Consider the following 23,000-nt stretch of genomic DNA (forward strand, 5'->3'; position numbering starts at 1 on the left):
GGCTCCTCTTTTCTATCAGTGCGTTTGGGACAATTAGAATGATTATGCCCTGTTTGAAAACATCCAAAGCATCGGCCTTCTTGTAGTAAGGTCTCTCGTTGTTGAGGCGTCAAACGGGGCCTTTGCGGTTGATTTTCACGAGACTCTCGAGAATTTGTTCGTTGTTGCCGAGAGTTGTGGTTAGTGGCCGGAGATTCTTCTGTGGTAAACTCTAGCTTTCCCTTCAACAATTTGTAGCCGACCGCGGCATGGTCCATAAGTTCTGGGTTTTTGTGGGAGGACTTGTGTCATAGATCCCAACCCGACAGATCTTGAGTCAGGACACTAGCGGCTTTGGACTCCGGAGAGCCGCCCGTTTGTACGAGTGCAGAGGGACCCGAGAGAGAGAGTCTAGCAAGATCCTTTCTCTTCAACCCATCACCCAAGGACTCCTTTCTTCCAATACACAGCTCGTTTGGGGCGCCGCATACTGACAACACGAAGCGAGGTTCACCCTGCTGCAACACTTCGCTTGTAGGAGCAGGGTCTCACATTCGAGTTATTGTCATGGTGTTGAGAGCTCATGTGGCAGGCCCCGTTGCTTTCGCATCTTCGAGGCTCGCCCTCTCCCACTGGCAAAGATTGTTCATGACATTTGGCTGCAGCTGTGAACCATATACTGAGAGACCAGTTTGAGAGACTCCAGGGCAGCTCCGACTGCATGCGGGAGCACCGCGAGGCTTTCTTGCGACTTTGGCGCCTAGCGCCTTTCTTCACCATGGTTCAGGGCATGCCGAGATGGCATTACCGGCCACCGTGTGGTTGTTTCCTCCTCCCATATGGTGATTTAGCCCTCATTGTGCATACTTTTTCTTCTCATTGGGAGAGTCTCCCCGTGTTTCTGATGTAGGCCTCTCTAGCAGAAATTGGTTGTAGCCCTTTGGGCAGTTTTATTAACTAATGGAAGGATCCTTTCTTGTTAAAAAAAAAAATCCAGCATGCTGTAATTAATTGTTTTGGTCATTGTCAAGTACCCAAAGCCCTGTATAAGCACTTTAAGGCTTCCTTGGTGTTATCTTGCAGTTTAGGTGCAAAACCTAAATCTGTATATAAACATAGCAAGCTGTAATTCTCTGTATTGGATTGTTTTGAGCGGAGAAAATACGTCTACGTGTGTCTCAAGAGCTCCCGCACGCAATGGGACAGTTCCCCTTTGGTTTGGACGAGTTTCATGCAGAAAAACTCTCCGTTTTCACAATTTGTCGCGATGGAATTGTGCGTATCTGTGGGGAAATAGCAATTAGCTGATCCGGTTCCTATTCAAAAGGCTCTTGGCAAACCCACAGAATTGTACATGGTCATCTGAGTAGCCCAACTAGTGGACATTACCATATGTGCCAAGAGGAGAGAGAGAGAGAGAGAGAGAGAGAGAGAGAGAGATGCACGAGAGCAAATCATCGCGCCACATGAGACAAGGGAAGGAGGAAAGCTTTACAATAAAACTTCAAACCTGAAAATCCACTCACAAAACTGAAATTCAGCCTCCCGTCTCATATTTGGGCGCCCCCAGCTGGGGCGACGCCTTCTAGAGAGTCTGTTAGCCTGCAAGTTGCTCTCTTACTATCATGTGTCTAGTTTGCCCCTTTTGGTTTAATTTCCTAGTACCCGCCAACTTATAAAGTCATGCCGAGGGGCCTAGCGAACATTAACTGAGCCTAGCCACTCCTTTACTAGTCAGATTTCCATGCTGTTCCGTGTTGATCGACCCAACTATCTCGTGACTACCTGGCCTTGACTCCTGCAGGTGAAACTCTTGGCCAACAGCCGTTTCACATTGGCCGCTTTTGCATCCATAAGTGGATAGTTTTTGAATCTCACCAAATTAAGTCCTGCAACTTTTCCCTTAACTTTTCTTTCTTTATGTGCCAAAATCTGCTCAGGTAACAAAATCTCAAGTTGACTTCATCTTGCAAGTTCTTCAACTGCAAGTTGACTTCATCTTGCATATCTTTCGGCACATCCCCCACAAAAGGTCGTAGAAGACTCACATGAAACGCATTATGGATATTCCAATTGTTGGCAATTTCAGCCTATATGCAACATCGAGAATCTTGTCGATTACTTAAAAAGGCCCATAGTAGCACATGTTGAGCTTGGGAAACAACCTTTCCTTGCCCTTCATTTTCTTTAATCTTGCCTTATCAAATCTCAATAGAGCACAATCACCATGTGAAAGTGAGAATTTGTAACAGGCTTGGACACTCCAAGCGAGAAAATCGATAGCGACACACGACAGAAACTTCATAATCACTGAACTTTTGTAGAGATAAAGACACACACACACACACACACACACACACACACACACACACACACACACACACACACAGAGTCGACACAGCCGAGCGTAATTCCGTGCCCAGAGGTATTGGCCCCAAAGACTGGCGCCCCTTTCGGTATTTCTTTTACATTAATGCTTGATCAAGGTACAACTTAATCAGTAAGACATACTGTGAACAAACTGCAATAGTCATCCTTACAAACCAAACAACAGTGATGCATTACTTTTACATAGTCTTCTTGTGGAACAATTTCTGAGTGATTACAGAATAAAACAATTGACAAGGCAAAAGATGACTGACCGGTAGAGTTTCCCATATTGCCTCGTCTGTCATGCTTTCCTCATCACCCGGCATGAGTGCCCTACACATCCTGAACAGTGAAATTAAACATAAATGGACTTACAACACTATCCAACTCTATTGCCATACAAGGGAGGGAAAAAGATGAAATGTCCACAGTACTTATTTACCTAAAGTTGTCAACCAAGATCACAGCTTCTAGAAACAACAAAGGAAGGAACACTATCTTCAAGCTAAAAACAGAGCTTTCAACACCTGCAATAATCTCTCTCTCTCTCTCTCTCTCTCTCTCTCTCTCTCTCTCTCTCTCAATCAATCAAAATCGACAAACTAAAGGAGGAGTTAGAGGACATGCACTCCCAGACCAAGCTTGAAGGAGAAATTCAGCCGTCCATGGCAGAAGAGAGGAACATCATTAAGGCGCGAGTGCTCGCCATCCAAACGGAGAACGAGAAGAAGGCACGGAAGACCTCTTCATGGGTAGAGGTGCTCACCCACACCAAGAAGCAAGTAGAGGAAGCCGACTAATGGATCCAAGTGGCCAAAAAAGGTAAACATGAAACACCCACTCCCACCTCTATCATCAACATGACAATTAAGGAAGAGTAGAGGAGGAAAGCACGCACTCTGCATGTACGAGTCATGAGCGTCAAGGACACCAACAATGTGGCCGAGGAAGTGAAAAACCTCCATGCACGTATGGGAATCATGGAGTCAAAACACACCGAGTATGGAGAGTCATAAAGCAACTCATTTTCAGCTCTATCATGCTTGAGTAGTGACAAAAGTATGAAACTTCTTAAAAGCATTAAAAGTCTCACTCTTACTTTTCAACAAATGCACCCATCCTTTCCTAGTACAGTCATCGATGAATGTAACAAAATACAATGCACCACCAAAAGACTTAACAGGCATAATGCATACATCGGAGTAAATAAGATCAAGAGGATTAGCTTTACAAGAGACACCATAGTAATAAGAAGATTTCTTTTGCTTTCCATAGAGACAATCGTTACAAAAATCCAAGTTTTTGCCTTTTACATCAACCCTCTTCAAAGAGGAAAGCACATCAATACCCTTTTGGCTCATATGGCCAAGTCTCTTATGCCACAATTCCGTATGTGAAGCAACTTCAACAACGGCAAGAAAGTTGCCAGGCAAAGCTTTGCATCGAAGATAGTACAAAGTACCTCTTTTAGACCCTTTTGCAACAAGCATAGAGCCCTTAAGAAACTTCCATGAACTCCCAGTAAAGATGGTAGTAAAACCATGTGCATCTAACTGGCCAACAGATAGCAAACTCTTCTTAATGCCTGGTACAAACCTGACATCATTCAATACAAGCTCTTAACCATTGTTAAGAGCCAAGCACATGGTACCCATTCCTCAATATTGCAAGCAAAATTATCACCAAGGTACACCTTGCCATAATTGCCTGCAGCATATGTAGCAAAACACTCCAGAGATGGAGTCACATGGAAAGAGGCACCAGAATCTACTATCCAAGACTTGGATAGGCAATCATTAGCACTAAGCAATACATCAATGACATCTTTCTTTGAGATAAGCATGTCCTTTGCATTAGCTATCATCAAATCTGCGGGGCATACAAGAATCAGCTGAAAAAACGTTCGTTGCTGCCCCCGCTCTCCCCCTCACGCACGCTCTACCCCCCCCCCCCCACCACCACCACCATCACTACCCCTTAAGCTCCCACCGCGCTGCCCTGCCTGCCCGCTGCAGCTTGTGCTCTGCCCCAGCATGCAATTTCAACGCGCAGCCCACACTAGCCTCAGTCTGTCGCGCCCGCACCAGCCAACCTCAGCACGCCCCGCAGCGCCCGCCCCAGCCTCAACCCTTGGCCGCGCTTCAATTCGCCCGCCCCGTTTCGCTCTCCCGATCCCTCCGTGTCGCTTCCCCCCCGTCCCCTCGCCCGGGCCTTGCTCGGCTGAACGCGTCAATCCTCTCGGCGTTTTCGGCATGCTCGGTCAATAGAGGGCCTCCTCTCGACTTCGTCTATCCGCCCTTCTCCACGGCAGCAGACACTAATGGACGCTCATGCTCCACCTCAGAGGGACTCTAAGGAAGCCCCCTCGCCGGACCCCGTTGAGCTCTTCATTCGACTTGCTCTATCAGCGACAGAGCAAGTGAGCCTAGCAAGCGAGCCTAGCCGCAGAGGTGGATCGTCTACAGGTGACTTCCGTCATCTGCAAGATTCTCAGCACCAGACCCAACAGAGGAGAGCTGCGTGACCTTCTCCAGGCCCGCCTTCTTGCAGAGGTGGGCAAGATCTTGGACGTTCAGATCCTCGAACGAGGCTACTACCAGATTGAGTTCGAGACCCCCGAGATGGCGTCCAAGGTCATCGCCATGAGTCCATTGACCATCCGAGCAGCTCGAGCCCACTTTCAATAGTGGAGACATGGTTTTGACCCTGCTTCAGATGTTCTGGTAGAGGAGGCAGACATCCCCATCTCCGTCTGCTTTCCTGGTCTGAGGAGGGAGTACCTACCACTTTTGTCCAAGATAGGCTCAGCGATTGGGACTGTCCTGGAGACACCTCGCACGGTAGCCTCAGTAGCTGCCAAGGCGGCCGACATTCCCTCAGTTAGCGTTCTGGTTAGGGACACTCACACTCTCCCGAAGGTCATTCTTCTGCCTCGGGTGAGTGGGGATTGGTTTAGACAGAGAGTGGAGTATTCGGGCCTACCGAACCAGTGCTTCATTTATCGACAGTCGGGCCATCTTGCGAAGGCCTGTCCACGGATGAGGCCCCGACCTACACCACAGACTCAGCCCCAGCCTGCAAAGGCTGGCCAGCAGCCACAGGCAGAGACACAGCGCACATATGCAGAGCCACTCTCCGAGCCTGGGGCTCCAGCGGAGGAGGGATGACAACAGGTCCGTGGTCCACAACGGCAGGGGCCACAGCGACAGCCTGGCACTCAAAGTGGTCCTCAGGCGCCTGCTCAGCAGGCAGCAGTGGGTTCCCACGAGGAACCGTTTCGGTCCTCTTGAGCAGGATGAGGTCCCTGCCCCAGCCCCCACCTCAACTTCACCCTCGACAGCCCCTCCCCCCCTAGAGTTCCCCCCCTCCTCATCATCCTCTCCCAAGCCTCCTACTCCCATCGCCTCTTCCCCTCGCCCTTCTACCTTTGCCGCTCCCCCCCGCCCCTCTTCTCCCCCTTTTCCCCCTGCTCCTACACCACCCCCTCTCGTCCCACTTCCACAGTTGACCCAGGGGGTAGGGGCATCTCCGGCTTCTAGGAGATATCTTGGCAACGCCTTTGCCACGAGTCGCTTGGCGAGAGGACAGCCTTTCTTGCGACCCCCTTTACAGGTACACACGTCTTCTATTGCCGCAGTCCCTCGTGGTCTGACAAGCTTCGACATTCGGCGCCGATGGGACTTCTTTGACTACGACTTTACACGTCTTCTCGGTGAGTCCTCAGCAGACCATGAGGCAACCTGCTTCAGGGTTCGTGCTTTGTTCCTTGCAGCTAGGGGGATAGAGGCCTTGGACTCCGCGGTTGTCTTCTCTTTTCTCCTTTGCGGCAGGGACCAGACTGAGTGGACTCTCGACTCAGTGTTGGAGTGGTTGCATACACAGGTCCTAGAGTTCTCTCACCACATGGGAAACCTGGGAGTTACAGACTTGCTTTCTACTCTCTTGCCATTGGCCAAGTTTGCGGTGACTCCTCCAGATGCAGCAGGATGTAGACACATTGTGGTTCACCTCTTTGTTGATACTCAATGCTCGCCATGCTATGTATTCATTCATGAGGACTCCTAGACAGAGGAGATTGCTTTACGTACTGCTCGCTCTACTTGGGCTTGGGCTAGGCACTCGCTGCAGTCACGCCTATCTAGAGGACGCTCGAATGCAGATTATTCCCCATCCAAGCAAGCCTCAACGATAGCACGTTTAGCTGCTACGGCAGCATCTGTTCTCTCTCGCTCCCCATGAGGAGGATCGTCTCATGCAACGTGCAGGGACTTGGTCGGCCCCAGTTTCACCGTCAGCGGGGTCAACTGCGTTAGGAGCTTCAGCGCTGCCTTGTGGGAGGAGAGATTGATCTCCTTATGCTCCAGGAGCATCATCTGTGTAAGAGCTGCATTAGACATTGTGGTCAGCTCTTGTGTGGATGATATGATACTTTTTGGTTAGCTGCTTTTGGGCCTAGAGGCATCCAAGGTGGGGTATGTATGACTATTGCGGATTCTTTGCAACAGGCCATTGTGGGCAGAGGGATTATTGTGCCAGGCAGGGTTCAGTGGATCACTATGCAGGTTCAAGGTTGCCTTGTTAGCTTCCTGAACATATATGCGCCCAATGTGGCGAGTGCACGAGCAGAGTTTTGGTCACAGATTGTTGAGTCTCTGCCACAGGCAGAACATTGGTGCATAGGAGGTTACTTCAACATGTTGGAGGACCCTTCTAACAGGATTGGTGGTAGCCATGCTATTGTGCATGGAGTTGAGCTGGCAGCTTGGGAGAAGTTTTGTATGACTCTGAGGCTCTCGGATGTGTGGCAGGACTCTAGTTTTGTGAGGCCCCCAGACAGCCTAGCCTTCTCTCGTTCGGACCACAGAGTGGGAGAAGTGAATCTATCCCGGATAGATCGCTTCTACACTAGTGACCATTTCAGTAACTTGGGTGGGACAATTGGCATTCTGGCAGGGACCTCCTTCTCGGATCATGCACCAGTGATCCTCACAGTGGCAGACAGACAGAGGACGAGGAGCACGATGCTTCGCATCCCTGACAGGGTCTTGCTGGACTCTACACTCAAAGAGCGAGTAGAGCCTCTCTGGACAGAGAGCTTGGACATGCAGGATTCTCCTGCTGACAGAGTGGCCTCAGGACTTGCTCAGATTAGTCGTTCTTTCTCCAGGAGTCTTTGGCTCGGTTGGCTGCAGCGAGAGGAGTAGTAGCGTCTCAGACGGGGCGTTCCTTTCCTGCTAACAGAGTGGCCTCAGGACTTGCTCAGATTAGTCGTTCTTTCTCCAGGAGTCTTTGGCTCGGTTGGCTGCAGCGAGAGGAGTAGTAGCGTCTCAGACGGGGCGTTCGTTCCTTGCAGAGGATGCAGGAGCAACATCCAGACAATCCTTGGTTGGAGGAGCAACTACAGCAGGCTCGCCAGGAGCTTGTTAGCACAGAGGAGCGGCGCCATGAGTTTGCTTTCCATCGACAGTGGACACAAGTGGGTGACAGAGTGACTGGTGCTTTCTTCGAGGCAGTGGGACCTCGACATACGCATGCCAAAATCAGTCAGTCGAGGAGGCCCGACGGGTCAGTTGCTTCTGATCCATGCAGTTGCTACTGACTTTTATCGTGTGTTACTATCTGCAGAGCCTCAATCAGAACGTCAGGATGCATGCAGGGAGCAGGTGTGGACACAGATGCCTTGCCTTGTGACTGAGGAGATGCGTCAGAGGCTTGAGCTGCCACTTCAGCTTGAGGAGTTGCACATGGCTCTTAGTGCACTCCCCCGTGGTAGCTGTCGAGGTGAGGATGGCTTGACTCCCAGTTTTTTCTTGGAGTACTGGGACTTGCTTGGCCCAGATCTCTGTAGTGCTTTTCAGTACATCTTGCACACAGGAGAGATGCCTAACAGCATGAGTGAGGGTCTGATCTACCTCATTCCCAAGGAGGGTGGCTCCTTGGATGAGATTCGACAAGGACGTCCCATCACCATCCTCAACTCAGCCTACAAAATTCTTGCCAAGGCTCTGAGTTTGAGGATCCAGCCACTTCTTGAGAGCCTTATACATGGGACTCAGATAGGTTTTGTCAAGGAGCGCAGTATCCTTGACAACATCTTTACTTTTTGGGAGGCTTCTGCCCTAGCACGGCTCTGTGGTGAGGATCTCGTGATTCTGATTTAGAAGGCCTACGACAGAGTTGATTGGGACTTTCTAGAGGGCACTCTTCGCAAGATGGGCTTCTCAGATGCTTGGATCAGAGGGGTGTCAACTTTGTACAGACAGGCACACAATCGGGTTCTTTTGTCAGGAGGTAGAGGTGATCGTTTCATGCTCACACGTTCGGTCAGACAGGGCTGCCCTCTTGCCCCCTTCCTCTTTCTGTTCTATGTTGAGGCAATTGAGTAGGTTTTTGGTGTCGCAGCAGGTTGGTTTACGGGGCTTAGCACTCCCTATTCGGGGAGATGAGCTACTGGACGCTGAGTTTGCTGACGACTCAGCCTTGTACTTGGATGGCCAGGAGGCCAACCTTCACACGTGTGAGCAGGCTCTTGAGACCTTTTGTTGTGCATCTGGCGCACTGATCAACTGGAGAAAGACAGTGGCTTTCTCGGTTGGTAGTGCTCCTGTGCCTGACTGGATGCCAGGTGAGGGTCTCAGGCGGATTCCCTCAAGGACTACAGTTCGGTACTTGGGCTGTCAGGTTGGTTTGGACTTGTCTCCCGAGCAGCAGATTGCTCCCCTCCTGTCTATCAGGAGGAAGTTACTACAGTGGAGCTCCGCACGACTTTCTTTGGCTGGCAGAGTTGTAGTGGCCAACCAAGTGCTGTTGGCTACTATGTGGTACATCACTTCTTGCTGGATCTTTTCGAGTTCTTGTATCAGCCAGGTAGAGCGGCTGATCAAGAATTTCCTTTGGTCAGGGCGAGACACTCTGAATAGCCCGGGCCAAAGTGGCTTGGCAGGTCATCATTCTTCCTTGTTCACAGGGAGGGCTTGGGATCATAGACCCAGCACAAAAAGGCAGAGCCCTTCTTGGGAAGTTCATCGTCCGAGATCTTCTTCCAGGTGAGGAGCCCTGGAAGGAGTTCTTGTTAAAGCGGCTTCATGCTAGGGTGCCTCGGGCAGGAGGCCCCTGGCAACCTTCAACCAGATGGATCTTCACAGAGATGCGTAGAGTTGGATTGAGCAGGAGACTGGAGGATCGCTTCGCTGTGGGGTTGCTTTGCTCTTGGGAGCACTTGCGGCGAGGCCTGGAGCAGCGCCAGCCTGCTTGCACGGAGGAGCGCCTACGATAGCCCCTTGTTTGGAACCCCATGGTTAGCACTCAAAGAGGTCACTTGGTAGGTAGTCGGCCTCACGTTTCTTGGGGTTCCATGGCAGCGGGTCCAGCACGCTCTTTAGGTGACTGGTTACAGTTTTCAGGCTTGGTAGAGAAGCTACAGGGCTTTCAGCTACTACAGAGCATGAGAGGGGTGCAAAGCATGTGCTAAGACATCTCAGAGGCAGTACCAGCTAAGTGGCAGCAGCGCCCAAATGGATGGGAGCCTTCACGCGACTAGAGGTTCTCATCTTTGTTCGGGCTTGCTCCGAGACTGTTCCCTCCCTGTTTTTCGAGCTACAGGGTGAGGGACGCTTACAGCGAGTTGCAGTAGAGGCCTCGCAGGTGGCAGAGTGCTGTGTTTAGAGGATCCAAGTGGTGGGCATTTGTGAGAGGACTTGTATCATCGACCCTGACCCAGCGGCTCTTGCGACGGGACATTGGAGACTGTGGGCTTGGGAGTGTTGTCCACTGGCACGAGTACAGTGGGATCCTGGAGAGTGGCTCTGGAGGGACCCCTCCTCTTCTACAAACCACCCAGGTGTCCCTTTCTTTCAATACACTGTTCGACTGGGACATCACATACTAGCAGCACAGAGAGAGGCTCGCCCTGCTGCACCACCTCATTGGCAGGAGGAGGGTCTCACAGCTGAGTTCTTGGCAGCTTTTTGAGAGAGGCTGTGGGACTCCAGACTACCAAGGAGAGTCACTTTGTTTCAGTGGTTGGTCGCACACAGAGCTACAGCGGTTGAGAGTTGGCTTGTGCATAGTGGCCTCTCGTCTGCATGCACAGCTTGTGACCACCTTGTGGAGAGTCAACGACATTGTCTTTGGGACTGTCCTCGGCACAGCAGGTGTGGCTTCGTGTTCTTCGGCTGATGCCTGCTCTTTCCACAGCTAGACAGTACACTTGGGGGGCAGCGGCTTGGTCCACGCTCACGGGCCCGACACTTCAGTTTGAGCTTTCATCCACCTGCAAGATGATAGTGATGCAAGGGGGGCGACCTACACTCCAGCCTGCCACAGAGCTTACTCCACAGGAGTGGTGCAGTGAGAGACAGGTGTGTTGGGAGCTCATCAGTGGCCTGCCGCCTGACACTCTGGTTCATCTGGCGAGCCCGTTGTTTCCGCATCTTCGAGCACGGCCTATACCACCGGCAGAGACTGTTCGGGATTTTTGGCTTGAGCTGGTCCATACTCTCAGAGGACAGTTTGATTGACTCCAAGGCAGTTCCGACTGCATGCGGGACGTAGAGAGGCTTTCCTTCGACTTTGGCATCCTGGGCCATTTTTCACCATGGACCAGGGTGTGCTCAGATGGCACTACCGTCCACCTGTGTGGCTCTTCCCTCCTCCCATTCCCTGATCTAGCCTCATTGTACATATGTTGTTTTTTCATTGGGAGAGTCTCCCCATCATGATTGTTGTAGTCCTCTCTTGTAGAAGAGGTTGTAGCCCTATGGGCAGTTTCATTAACTAATAGAGGGATCTTTTTCTCAAAAAAAAATCTGCGGGGCATGAAGCCACAACCAAAATTTCCTCGACGCCTGACAACTCCTCAATGACCACACTAGAGGATACATTTGCATTTTCAGCATCCTTGGAGGAATCACCTGCTTATTTTTTACCTTTCTTCTCATCTTTTTTCTTCTTCTCTTGCGCTTCCTTCTTCTTATCCTGCTCTTTCTTGAAATACCTACAATCGGGTTTCTTGTGACCCTTTCTGCCACATTGATAGCAAGTGATATCCTTATCCTTTGTCTTGCTCTTACTTCTATTTTGAGTCTTGTTGCCCGCATCACGCTTTTGATTTCTACCTCTTGCATTGTAAGCAAAACTACCACCTTCCCCAGCAGACTTGCATCTAATCTCTTCATTGAGAATAGACCCTCTCACACCATCATACGTGAGGGTGGGACTGTTACTCAAGGAGACAACCAATGTTCCCCAAGTATCTGGCAATGTCATAAGCAAGAAAATAGCTTTCAACTTATCATCAAATTGTTGAAGCCCACTGTCTTGCCACTAACTCAACACACCTGTAAAAGCACTCAAATGCTCGAAAGCTGACTTCGAGTTATCAAGCTGCATATTCACCAACTTTCGCATCAAATGCACCTAGTTCACAGGCATGGTGTTCTCATACTTGGACTTTAGCTTTTGCCATATTGCATAAACAGAGTCCAAACGCTTGATGTCCGTCAAAATGTCATCATCGATAGCCATTTTGATGTAGGCCACGGCCTTTTTATTCAACCTGGCCCACTCTAAGTCAGACAAACGTTGCGGCTTATTCTCTTCCAATACATCTTCACAATCCTTTAAGAAAAGGATACCTTGCATGCGTTCTTGCCAGAGGTTGAAGCCTTGACCATCAAACCGTTTGATTTCTATCAAACTTTTAGTGTCAGATGCGGAAGAGGTAGAAGCCATCTTAACTCAACCACAATTGCGTACACAAGAGAGATGCAATAGGCTGACAATTTTAGCAAATAGGAGCAACCACAAGACTTTGCATACGATACACCACAATTTCTTTACATGAAACTGTCTAAATCTGAATTTTCAGCTGAATATGCGATTTAAATCACCTGTACTCAGCTTTTCACTCAAATCCTCGCACAAAACATCAATACATATGATCCCATAAATTTGGTATACCTGCGTATTGCTGTTATAACCTGTGATAACCTATAAATCACCTGTTTTGAGCTAAAAACGGCCTGTTTTGGGCTGTTTTGGCAGTTTTGGTAACCTTCTTGACCTTGGAAGCAAGGGGCTATGCGATGGAAGCGAAATTGGTGGCGAGAGGGCAATATATCTTGCTGTCCAGCAGCCTGCGCAAGGCCTGTTTCGGACCCTAGGGCTCCGATACCAATTGAAAGCGCGAAGGAGAGGCTACCGGTAGATGCGCGAGGTGAAGGAGTGCAAGATTGGGCCGGTAGAGCGAGGTACGCATGCACCAGAGCAGAAGCGCTAGGGATCGAAAGCAGAGAGAGAGAGAGAGAGAGAGAGAGAGAGAGAGAGAAGGCTGTCACCAGCCAGTGGCAATTCCATTTTTGTTTATTTTCTCTTTCTTTGGGAAATTTCGTTTGTTTTACCTTTTGGAAACACCCCTCTGGAAATCTAACTGCCCTGCATTGCATAGCCTGTGTGGAACTGTTCAGAGAGAGTCCAGGCCTGAGGGCTAAAGAACACTAAGGTTGGACAAGGACTATGGTTAGCCAAAGTGGGATCATTAGCCAGCCAAAGCGGAATCCTTTGCTACATAGGCTACATTTCAGTTCTGGGTGTGGCTGTAATGTACAAAGAGGGTCAGATGACCTAGAAGAATGTAATGGCAAAAACTCCTAAATTTTAGGGACTGCTATTTTTGGACGGCAAAATGTCTTCGCGTCATTACGTGCAGTTTGACATGGGGATCATTTTGTTACTCTGTGGCCAAGTCAACAGAGGCTGCAGGTTAGATATTTTGAGACCCGAGGGTCTAAAGCGGGAGAATGCACAAATGAGTGACACTTGGCACTCTGAGGCCAGTTTACTACTTAAAGAGAAGGCAAAAACGTGATTTTCAATTGTGAGCTCGTTTTTGAGTGCTGTCACAGGTGGGAGAGCTTCAATGGAGTGCTGGCTTACCCTCTATGTACAGTGAGGTGCAGGATGTCATGACTTGCACACCTCTCACTGCTCTCTCTCACCCCTATGGCAGTATGTTATGCCCCTCTAGTGGGCTTTTCATTTGACCAATATACAGTTATGTGGGTTCATGCGCGATTGCCGAGGCAAGAGCCTCTTGCACAGGTACTGGATTAGCTAGCGGCTAATCCCCCGCAGGTACAAGTAAATTCGGATAGGTTTCACGTGCGAAATCCCGTCCGATTCAAAGGGCAAGTAGCCCTACAGGTGCGGGAGCTCGAGGACTTGCTACGGATGCGACCGGCACGCGAAACGGAGCCCGAAAGAGTGAATTAGAGCATGCTGTGTATTTTTGCAAGTTTAGGGTTTCGGCCCTAAACGGACCCTAATACCCCCAGGAGGTTCGGGGACACGAGAGGACCGCTGTACAGGTGATCTGGCGCATTTTCAAGGCAGAAAACAGAGAATTCAGCATGCTGCAGATTCTCGCCAGGTTTTGCAAAGTGTTCGTATGCGTCGGGAAAGTCATCTAATGCGTGGGGATACTGACGTTCAAGGGTTCTAGTACAGTTCTGCTGCCGAAATCGGGCCAGAACAGAAGAAATTCAGCCCAGATTGTGCGAGGCAGCTTGTAGGGAACCACAGCTTTTATTCCCTCTTTTAAAGAATAAAGAAATACCGAAAGGGGCGCCTATTTAGGGGCCAATCTAGTGTCTGACTCACATACAGATGCATTCTAGCATTTGTATCCCATTCCCCTCTCTTGTGTCATTATAACACACGTAGAATAGATGACTAATAATGGGTGAAAGCTAAATCAAGGTTTGAAGTAAAGTCTACCGCCCTTTTTGAAGTTAACAGGCCGGTTACAAAGGCTCGCACGATTTTGGGGAAACCCACGATACGGTTTTTGTGGCCATCCCACTTTTATTATAAGTGACTTTAAAAATGTATCCAAGTTTACATTGAACCTGGACAAAGTATACAAAATGTACAAAAGGGGTTATTTAGGCCTTTAAAACAACATAGAGGAAGTCTCGAATCTCAAATGCAAAGAAACTGGAGCTTGATCAAAGAGCATTGTAGCCAAATCGTAAATGTCCCACCTTGAGATGTTGCTCTGGCCCCAATGTAAAATCCATCTAGTTGCTCTTGCAAACGACCTGACTGTCTACTGAAACCCCACAAAAACTGCAAAAATTGTGGAGTGAGAGTCACACATGGGATATGCCAAGCATTTGTGCCAAAAACTGCAAAATGGAATATGTCTCAAGCATCTCTCTTGCATGGTGCAACAAATGGTAAAGGAGGCTGAACAGCTCGCCAATCCTCAGAGGTCTCTACATTATTAAAATCACCTCCAACAACCCACGAATCCACAATAGGCAATACATTCACAATCTACTGCTAAAACTTGACTCTCACTTGAGTTGAAGTGGGGGCGTAGATGCACATCACACCAACCAAAGAGTCATAAATCTCTAGAGTAATCCACATCACTCTACCATCTACCGAGGTACCAATTCACGTACACAATCGCACCAGCAGATTCCCACAAAAATGCATCCACCCCCACCAGAATATTGTTGTCCAATCACACTTTCTCAAAATGAATGAGAATCTCTAGGTAGCAACTTGCCACATCTACAATACCTGTCCACGAGGGCATGGTACTCACAGGTCAGGGAGTGGTTTAAATCCCATGGCTTGGACATCGCTGACCTGCCTCCTTTTCAACATGATCCTGACTCTCCTCATATATGCCTCTCACACACCGAGAGGAATCGTGTTCTCAAACAGGACCTCTGGCAGCTCTACATTAGGGAGACATGGATCACACCCAGAGATACAGAAATCACTTCCTGACCATCCTAGCAGATGGGTTCATCCAGAGATGCTATCTATCTCCAGCTCCATCCAGTACCATAATCGAGGTGTAATACACAATGCATGGGCGGGTAGGGTGTGAACAGTCCTCGTAAGATGGTGGCTGGATCTGCAAAAGCCCGGATGCGTCTCTCCTCCAAATTTCTATAGTAGTGCTCCTGGATCTCACTTTGATGTAGGTGAGGCGCCCTACGTCGATGGGTACGTGGGCGTCTACGAGCTCGGGCCTCCTCAGCCTACTGTAGAGTCACTCCTCTCAATGACAGTTCTACAGAGGACTCGTCTACAGACAGTTCAGACTCTGATGAGAGCAACTTTTATGCAAAGAAGAAGAATTTTTACAAAGCCAACCAGTATGACTTTCTGGAAGACAAAAGCAAGAAAGTTCGAGAGCTTAAGGAAGGTGGACAGTCAATTAAATTTGACACGTTTTTGGGATATAGAGAAGCTTCGAAGGCTTTGTCTTTTGTACAGCAGTTTGACATCGCTTTCGCAGGAGGATGTTACTCAGAGCACTCTAAGAATCGGAGAGCTGCCTCTTACTTTAAGGGGAATGCTCGAACTTGGTGGTCCACGCTTCTATTAAACAAGACTGCGCCAGTTAAATGGCTGAAATTCAAGAGGCTTTTTATTTCTTCTTGGCTGACTCGAGAGTATGAGAGGGATATACGAACTGCTTGGAACCATCTTCGGATGACCAAGAAGGATACAATGGACGCTTATTGCGAGAGATTCTGGAGCTCTTTTCTACCCGCCTCTTCATTTAAGAAGATCTCGTTCAAAGAATAGATTGAGCAGTTTACCTTGGGTCTACCTACAGAGATCCGAGATCACTACTTGGAATAGAAGTAAGCTTCTATTCAGGAGTTGATGAGTCATGCGAAACGGGTTTTGCCATTCACTCTGGCAGTTTGACCTACCCCACCGATGAGATCGTGACACAAAGAGCCGAACAGACTTCGACAAATGAAAGTAGAAAGAGGAAGAGCAACCCAGAAAAGAAAGATGTACGACCCAAGCTTACTCCTCAGGAGCGAGCTCGCTTCATCACGGAGGGAAAGTGCTTTGGATGCGGGGAAACTGGACATATCTCCGCGAAGTGCCCTAACAAGGCACCGAATGAACAGGATGAAGAAAGGCCAAAAAGTTCTAAAGCAGTTGAGGGATGTGGCAAAAAGGCAGATAACAAGCAGAATTGGTACCACATTGCTTGGCACAAATGAACGAAAGTACAAACTTTGCCGCTTTTAGGGCAAAGGGAAAGATCAAGAAGCTCTTCTGAGGGAGCCAAGGCAACTGCTTGAATTGGCGGCTCGATTTGGAATTACGACCGACAGGCCAACGTAACCGCGAAACGTTTCACCTTGAAACGTGGCGTTTCACTACGAAACGTTTCAGTTCAAAATTAGAGGACAGTGAAACGTGAGGCCGAAACATGAGTTTAGCCACTTTGAAACTAAAACTATGGTAACTTGTTGTTAGTGAAACGGCTCGTCTTTCACTTGGTGAGTGAAACGTTTCAAGGCCCGAAACATTACACCTCCCTCGACCTGTCAAAACGCGTTTCATGGTGACGCTGCGACAGGCTGAGGCCACAGGCGGAGGTAGTTCGAGTGGCACCCGAAAGGGATTTTGCCAGTACAGCGAGCATTGGCAAACTTTGTTTGCAATGACACGGGTGTTTAGGGCATGAGAAGTTTTACGTATCTAACTTGGAAGGTTGTGACGTTCTACTCGAAATCCCTTGGTACCACAACAACAACGCCGTGGTTGACTACCGGGCCAAGAATGCGACTTTGACAAATGAAGGGCTCAAAGATTGTACTTGATGAACTTCTTTTTTTTTTCCAAGAAAAAGATCCTTCTATTAGTTAATGAAAACTGCCCATAGGGCTACATCCACCTCTGCAAGAGAGGGCTACAACAAGCATGATGGGGAGACTCTCCCAATGAAAAAAACAGCATATATATAATGGGGCTAGATCAAGAAATGGGAGGAGGGAAGAGCCACACAGGTGGACAGTAGTGCCATCTGAGTACCCCCTTGACCATGGTGTAGAAAGGGCCAGGGCGCCAGAGTCGAAGGAAAGCCTCGCGGCGCTCCCGCATGCAATCGAAGCTGCCCTGTAGTCCCTCAAGCTGTCCTCTGAGAGTATGGATCAGCTCTAGCCAAAAGTCACGAACAGTCTCTGCTGGTGGCACAGGGTGAGCCTCAAAGATGCGGAAACAACGGGCCCGCCAGATGAACCAAAGAGCTAGGCCGCTGATGAGCTCCCAGCACTCCTCTCTCTCACTGCACCACTCCTGTGGAGTAAGGTCCGTAGCAGGCTGGAGTGCAGGTCGCCCCCCATTAATCACTATCATCCTGCTGGTGGAAGATAGCTCAAACTGTAGTGCCGGGCCCGTGAGAGTGGACCAAGCCGCTGCCCCCCAAGTGTATTGTCGAGCCGCGGAGAGGGCAGACATCAGCCGAAGAACTCGTAGCCACACCTGCTGGGCCGAAGGACAGTCCCAAAGACAGTGTCGCTGACTCTCCACCAACTGGTCACAGGCTGTACATGCGGCCGAGAGACCACTATGCACAAGCCAGCTCCCTACTGCTGTGGCTCTGTGTGCAACCAACCACTGGAACAAAGTGACGCGTCTCGGCTGTCTGGAGTCCCACAGCCTCTGCCAAAAAGCTGCCAAGAACTCAACTGTGAGACCCTCCTCCTGCCAATGACGTGCTGCAGCGGGGCGGGCCTCTCTCTGCGCTGCAAGTATATGACGTCCAAGCCGAACAGTGTACTGAAAGAAAGGGACTCCTGGGCGGTCTGCAGAAGAGAAGGGGTCCCTCCATAGCCACTCACCAGGATCCCACTGTACTCGTGCCAGTGGACAACACTCCCAAGCCAATAGCCTCCAGTGTCCTGTCTTGAGAGCTACTGGGTCAGGGTCTATGACGCAAGTCCTCCCACAGATGCCCACAACTCGGATCCTCTGGAAACAGCACTCTGCTACCCGCGGGGCCTCTACTGTAACTCGCTGTAATCGTCCCCCACCCTGAAGCTCAAAGAACAGGGCTGGGACAGTCTCTGAACAAGCCCTGACTGAGATGAGAACCTCCAGTCGTGTGAAGGCTCCCATCCATCGGGGTGCTACTGGCTCGAGAGGCGTGAGCCACTCAGCTGGAACTGACTCTGAGATGTCCTGATACATGCTCTGAACCCCTCTCATGCCCTGTAGCTGGACACCCTGCACCTCCTCTGACAAACCTGTGAACTCTAGCCAGTCACCTAGAGAGCGCGCTGGACCTGCTGCCATGGGACCCCATGAAACATGAGGCCTACTCCCAACCAGGTGGCCTCTCTGAGTGCTAACAATGGGGTTCCAGACGAGGGGCTGTCGTAGGCGCTCCTCCGTGCATGTCGGTTGTCTCTGCTCTAGGCCACGCAGTAAGAGCTCCCAAGAGCAAAGCAAACTCACAGCGAATCGGTCCTCCAGTCTCCTGCTCAAACCAACTCGGCGCAACTCTATAAAGATCCATCTGGTCGAAGGTTGCCAAGGGCCTCCTGACTGAGGCACCCTGGCACGAAGCCTCTGCAGCAAGAACTCTTTCCAGGGCTCCTAGCCTGGAAGAAGTCCTCTGACGACGAACTTCCCAAGAAGGGCTCTGCTCAACTGTGCTGGATCAATGATCCCAAGCCCTCCCTGAGAACAAGGAAGTGTGATGACCGACCAAGCCACCTTGGCTCGGGCAACCTGAGTGTCGCGACCTGACCAAAGGAAGTTCCTTATCAGCCTCTCTACCTGGCTGATACAAGAACTCGAGAAGATCCGGCAAGAAGTGATGTACCACATAGTTGCCAACAACACCTGGTTGGCAAACTACTACTCTACCAGCCAACGAAAGTCGTGCTGAGCTCCAGTGGAACAGCTTTCTCCTGATGCACAGGAGAAGAGGAGCAATCTGCTGCTCGGGGGACAAATCCAAACCAACCTGACAACCCAAGTATCGAACTGCAGTCCCTGGGGGAATCCACCTGAAACCCTCTCCTGGCATCCACTCTGGCACAGGAGCACTGCCAACCGAGAAAGCCACTGTCTTTCTCCAGTTGATCAATGCACCCGATGCACAGCAGAAGGTCTCAAAAGCCTGCCCACACCTGTGTAAATTGGCCTCCTGGCCCTCTAAGTACAAGGCTGAGTCGTCGGCAAACTCAGCGTCCAGAAGCTCATCTCCCCGTATCGGGAGTGCTAAGCCCCTCAAACCAACCTGCTGTGACACCAAAAATCTGCTCATCGCCTCCGCATAGAACAAAAAGAGAAAGGGGGCAAGAGGACAACCCTGTCTGACCGATCGTGTGAGCATGAAGCGCTCACCTCTACCTCCTGCCAAAAGCACCTGACTATGAGCCTGTCTGTACAAAGCCGACACCCCTCTGATCCAAGCATCTGAAAAGCCCATCCTGCGAAGCGTGCCCTCTAGAAAGTCCCAGTCAACTCGGTCGTATGCCTTCTCAAAATCAAGAAGAAGAATCACAAGGTCCTCCCCACGGAGACGTGCCAGGGCAGAAGACTCCCAGAAAGTGAAGATGTTGTCAAGGATACTGCGTTCCTCGACAAAACCTGTCTGAGTCCCATGTATAAGGCTCTCCAAAAGTGGCTGAATCCTCAAACTCAGAGCCTTGGCAAGAATTTTGTAGGCTGAGTTGAGGATGGTGATGGGGCGCCACTGTCGAATCTCATCCAAGGAGCCACCCTCCTTTGGAATGAGGTAAATCAAGCCCTCACTCATGCTATTCGGCATCACTCCTGTGTGCAAAATGTACTGAAAGGCACTACAAAGATCTGGGCCAAGCAAGTCCCAGTACTCCAAGAAGAAGCTGGGAGTCAGCCCATCCTCACCTGGACAACTACCACAAGGAAGGGCCCTAAGAGCCGTGTGCAGCTCCTCAAGCTGAAGAGGTATCTCCAGCCTCTGGCGCATCTCCTCAGTCACAAGACAAGGCATTTGCGCCCAAACCTGCTCCCTGCATGCATCTTGTCTCTCTGACTTCAAGTTCTTTACTCATTTTTTTTAGGAGAGAACTGAACGATGGATGAAGGTTGAATATGTTTTGACCTGAACAAAAGAACGCCAAGATTTTTCTCCACACTCATGCCGATTGCTTTTTAACTTCAAGGATATGGTCGGTCAGTACGCCACAGAACAGATTTTGCAAATGTATCCAATTGAATACAGAAAGGGGAGATAGTAGCGGACTATTCCATGCGGGATGGCTACTTGATGAAGAAAACCATGTTGTGCGTTACACAACCGTTGAGGGAAAAGGTTCTAACCGAATGCCATTGTCCGCCTTTCACGGGTCACCGCGGCATTGCTACAACCTTGAAAGGGGTAGAGAGATACTTTTTTTGGCCGAGACTCAAGAAGGATGTGGACGAGTTTGTGCGCAGTTGCTTGGTATGCCAGAAGGTCAAGTTTGATAGGCATAAAGCACAGGGATTGTTACAGCTTTTACCCATACCCACCCGCCCCTGGGAAAGTGTTGCAATGGATTTCATCTCTCGATAACACAGCATGGGCACGATTGTTTATTGCCCAGGTCTTCAGATTACATGGCATGCCTAAGACGATTGTCTCTGACAGGAACCCCAAGTTCACGAGTTTGTTTCGGACAGCTATTTGGGAGAACATAGGCACGCGGTTGCAGCTCTCATCATCGTTCCACCCGCAGAATGACGAGCAATCAGAGATTGCTAATTCAGTGAAACACGTTTGACTCGTTGATGGGGAAGATGCCATTTGAGATTTTTGAATTTGCTATGAAGGTTCTACCCTTCCTTAGCGCGAAACATAAGATTTTTCTTTGAAGCCGACCAGTTCACGAGGGACTTGGTCCGGAAGGCTTTGCAAGAAATTTTAAAAGGACAGAAAAAGGCAGCAGATCGCCATCCTCGCGATTTGAAATTGAAGGAGAATGATTGGGTGCTCTTTCATTATGGGAAGGCATACCGAAAAAGAAAACAAAAGGGAAAGGAGCGGCTTCTTTGTAAGCTTAGCATGACATAGTGTGGACCTTTCCAGATTTTCCGAAAAGATGAATGATATCTCCTTTGAACTGAAGCTGCCAGAATACTTTAAGAATCACAATGTTTTTCATGTGAGTCTCTTAAAGCCTTTTGAAGGCGATGTGCCCGAGGATGGAAAGCCAGATGTGTAACCCGAAGAACGAAAACGAGCAGATACTCGTTCTAGAATAGAAATTGGCATAGAAAGAAAGAAAGAAGGTAAAGTAAGAAGGCGGTTCTTGGTTAGATTCAAGAACTATCCTGCATTGGATGCGAAGTGGATGGAGGAGGAGGACCTAGCAGATATTCCTCAGTTTGTGAAACTTTACCTTGAAGCTTTTGGTTTAGCTTAGTCTATTCCAAATGGAACCCAGAATTCAACTTGGCCGAAGATCTGGTGCAGTGGGTTTGCACAAGAGGGGAGTTACTCCGCTCCTTTGTCAACAGATGCCTCGATTTTCGAATGCTAGAGTCATGGATGTCTCTTTGAGTTTCAGGGATACTGAGAACTGACATTATTCTGCTGGATGACTTTATGAAATGGAATTCCTGAATATGAAACTGATTTGTTCTTGACTTGTTTTTAAGTGAGGAACTGATAGACGAAATGACTACAGCATTTTGGTCTAATTGATCTCGAATAGACATGATTGCAATAGGGGTTACTCAATCGGGCATCGATGAGGTCCCGACTAGATCTAGATGCGATTGCTAGCTACATTGCCGATAAATCATGGTCTTAGATCTAATTGAATGTTGAATGACATGTGATGTCCTGTGATGTCTAGTGATATCCTCTGATGTGACTGTCGATTGGTACATGTGCTAGATGTGTGTTCCTAGTACGTAAGTGCTAACAGTCGGTGTCTGCTAAGACGGTTTATGGCCTCTGTCTGTTTTGCAGGCGTAATCGAGGGCAATTACAATGCTTTCAAGAGGGGGGTATGTCACAAAGTGATGACATGACTGCCAGAGAAACCCTAATTTCTGCCAAAAACCCTAATCTATACAAACCCTAATTTTGCCAAAAACCCTAACCCTAACCCTTGAGGAAACCCTAAGTCTGTTAGACCCCGGACAAGCGTCGACGGGCTGACGTGGCAGGATGTACGGACTGTCTTACAGATTTCCAAAAAAAACGGAGCTGCTGACGTGGCACTGCCGCACACAAAATCCTGCTTTTACGTTGGCTGAAGTTTACTGGCTGAATTGGCAACTTTTGGATAATTGCTTTATTTTAAAAGCTTTTAAAAGATGAATGCTTTTGAGGCTCTGCTTTTGGCAACCCTTGTACTCTTTAAATAAGTGCGTAGGCCACTCACAAGTCAGAGCATCTGGACGCAGAGTCTGAGTGTGAGCGCCTGCCCGCACTCTTGTACTTTGAACTCATATTAATACAAATAGAAATACCGAAAGGGTCGCCAGTCTTTGGGGCCAATATCTCTAGGCACGGAACTCCGCAGGAGTGTGAATCAATTGTGAACTGTGAACTGTTTTGAAGTGGTTATTTGGTGCTGTCGCGGTAGATTCTTGACTTGGAGTGTCCAAGTCTGCTACATCGACCATAGTGTAATCCTGTGTTCCTGTACTGTCTTCGCCACAAACCAACAAAGGCTCACTTCTTGAGGAAAAAGTGATTCTGTCCCGGCGACAAAACCATGAAGGCAGCCCGTAGGCCGGTAGACTTTGGCTTTCACCCGAAACTTTACTTTAGACTTTAGGGGACAGAGAAACTTTGCAACTAAAAACCTGTAATGGGAATTAACACTTCAAAC

At 49.2% G+C, this 23,000-nt stretch overlaps 1 protein-coding gene across 2 annotated transcripts in view; it reads right to left on the bottom strand.

Annotated features, from left to right (window-relative positions):
* The window catches only part of LOC147431469 (uncharacterized), a 123,403-nt gene that overhangs the window by 93,002 nt on the left and 7,401 nt on the right, over window positions 1–23,000 (bottom strand). For both annotated transcript variants that reach the window (XM_086494068.1, XM_086494069.1), the window contains exons 4-5: window positions 2,792–2,876; window positions 2,622–2,691 (exon numbers count right to left, since the gene is read on the bottom strand). In XM_086494068.1, the coding sequence (XP_086350194.1) occupies window positions 2,622–2,691; window positions 2,792–2,876 (155 nt within the window). The remainder of the gene's footprint in view (window positions 1–2,621; window positions 2,692–2,791; window positions 2,877–23,000) is intronic.

This window comes from Adiantum capillus-veneris, chromosome 21 (assembly GCF_014529385.1).
Source record: "Adiantum capillus-veneris isolate H3 chromosome 21, ASM1452938v2, whole genome shotgun sequence".
Taxonomy (NCBI): domain Eukaryota; kingdom Viridiplantae; phylum Streptophyta; class Polypodiopsida; order Polypodiales; family Pteridaceae; genus Adiantum; species Adiantum capillus-veneris.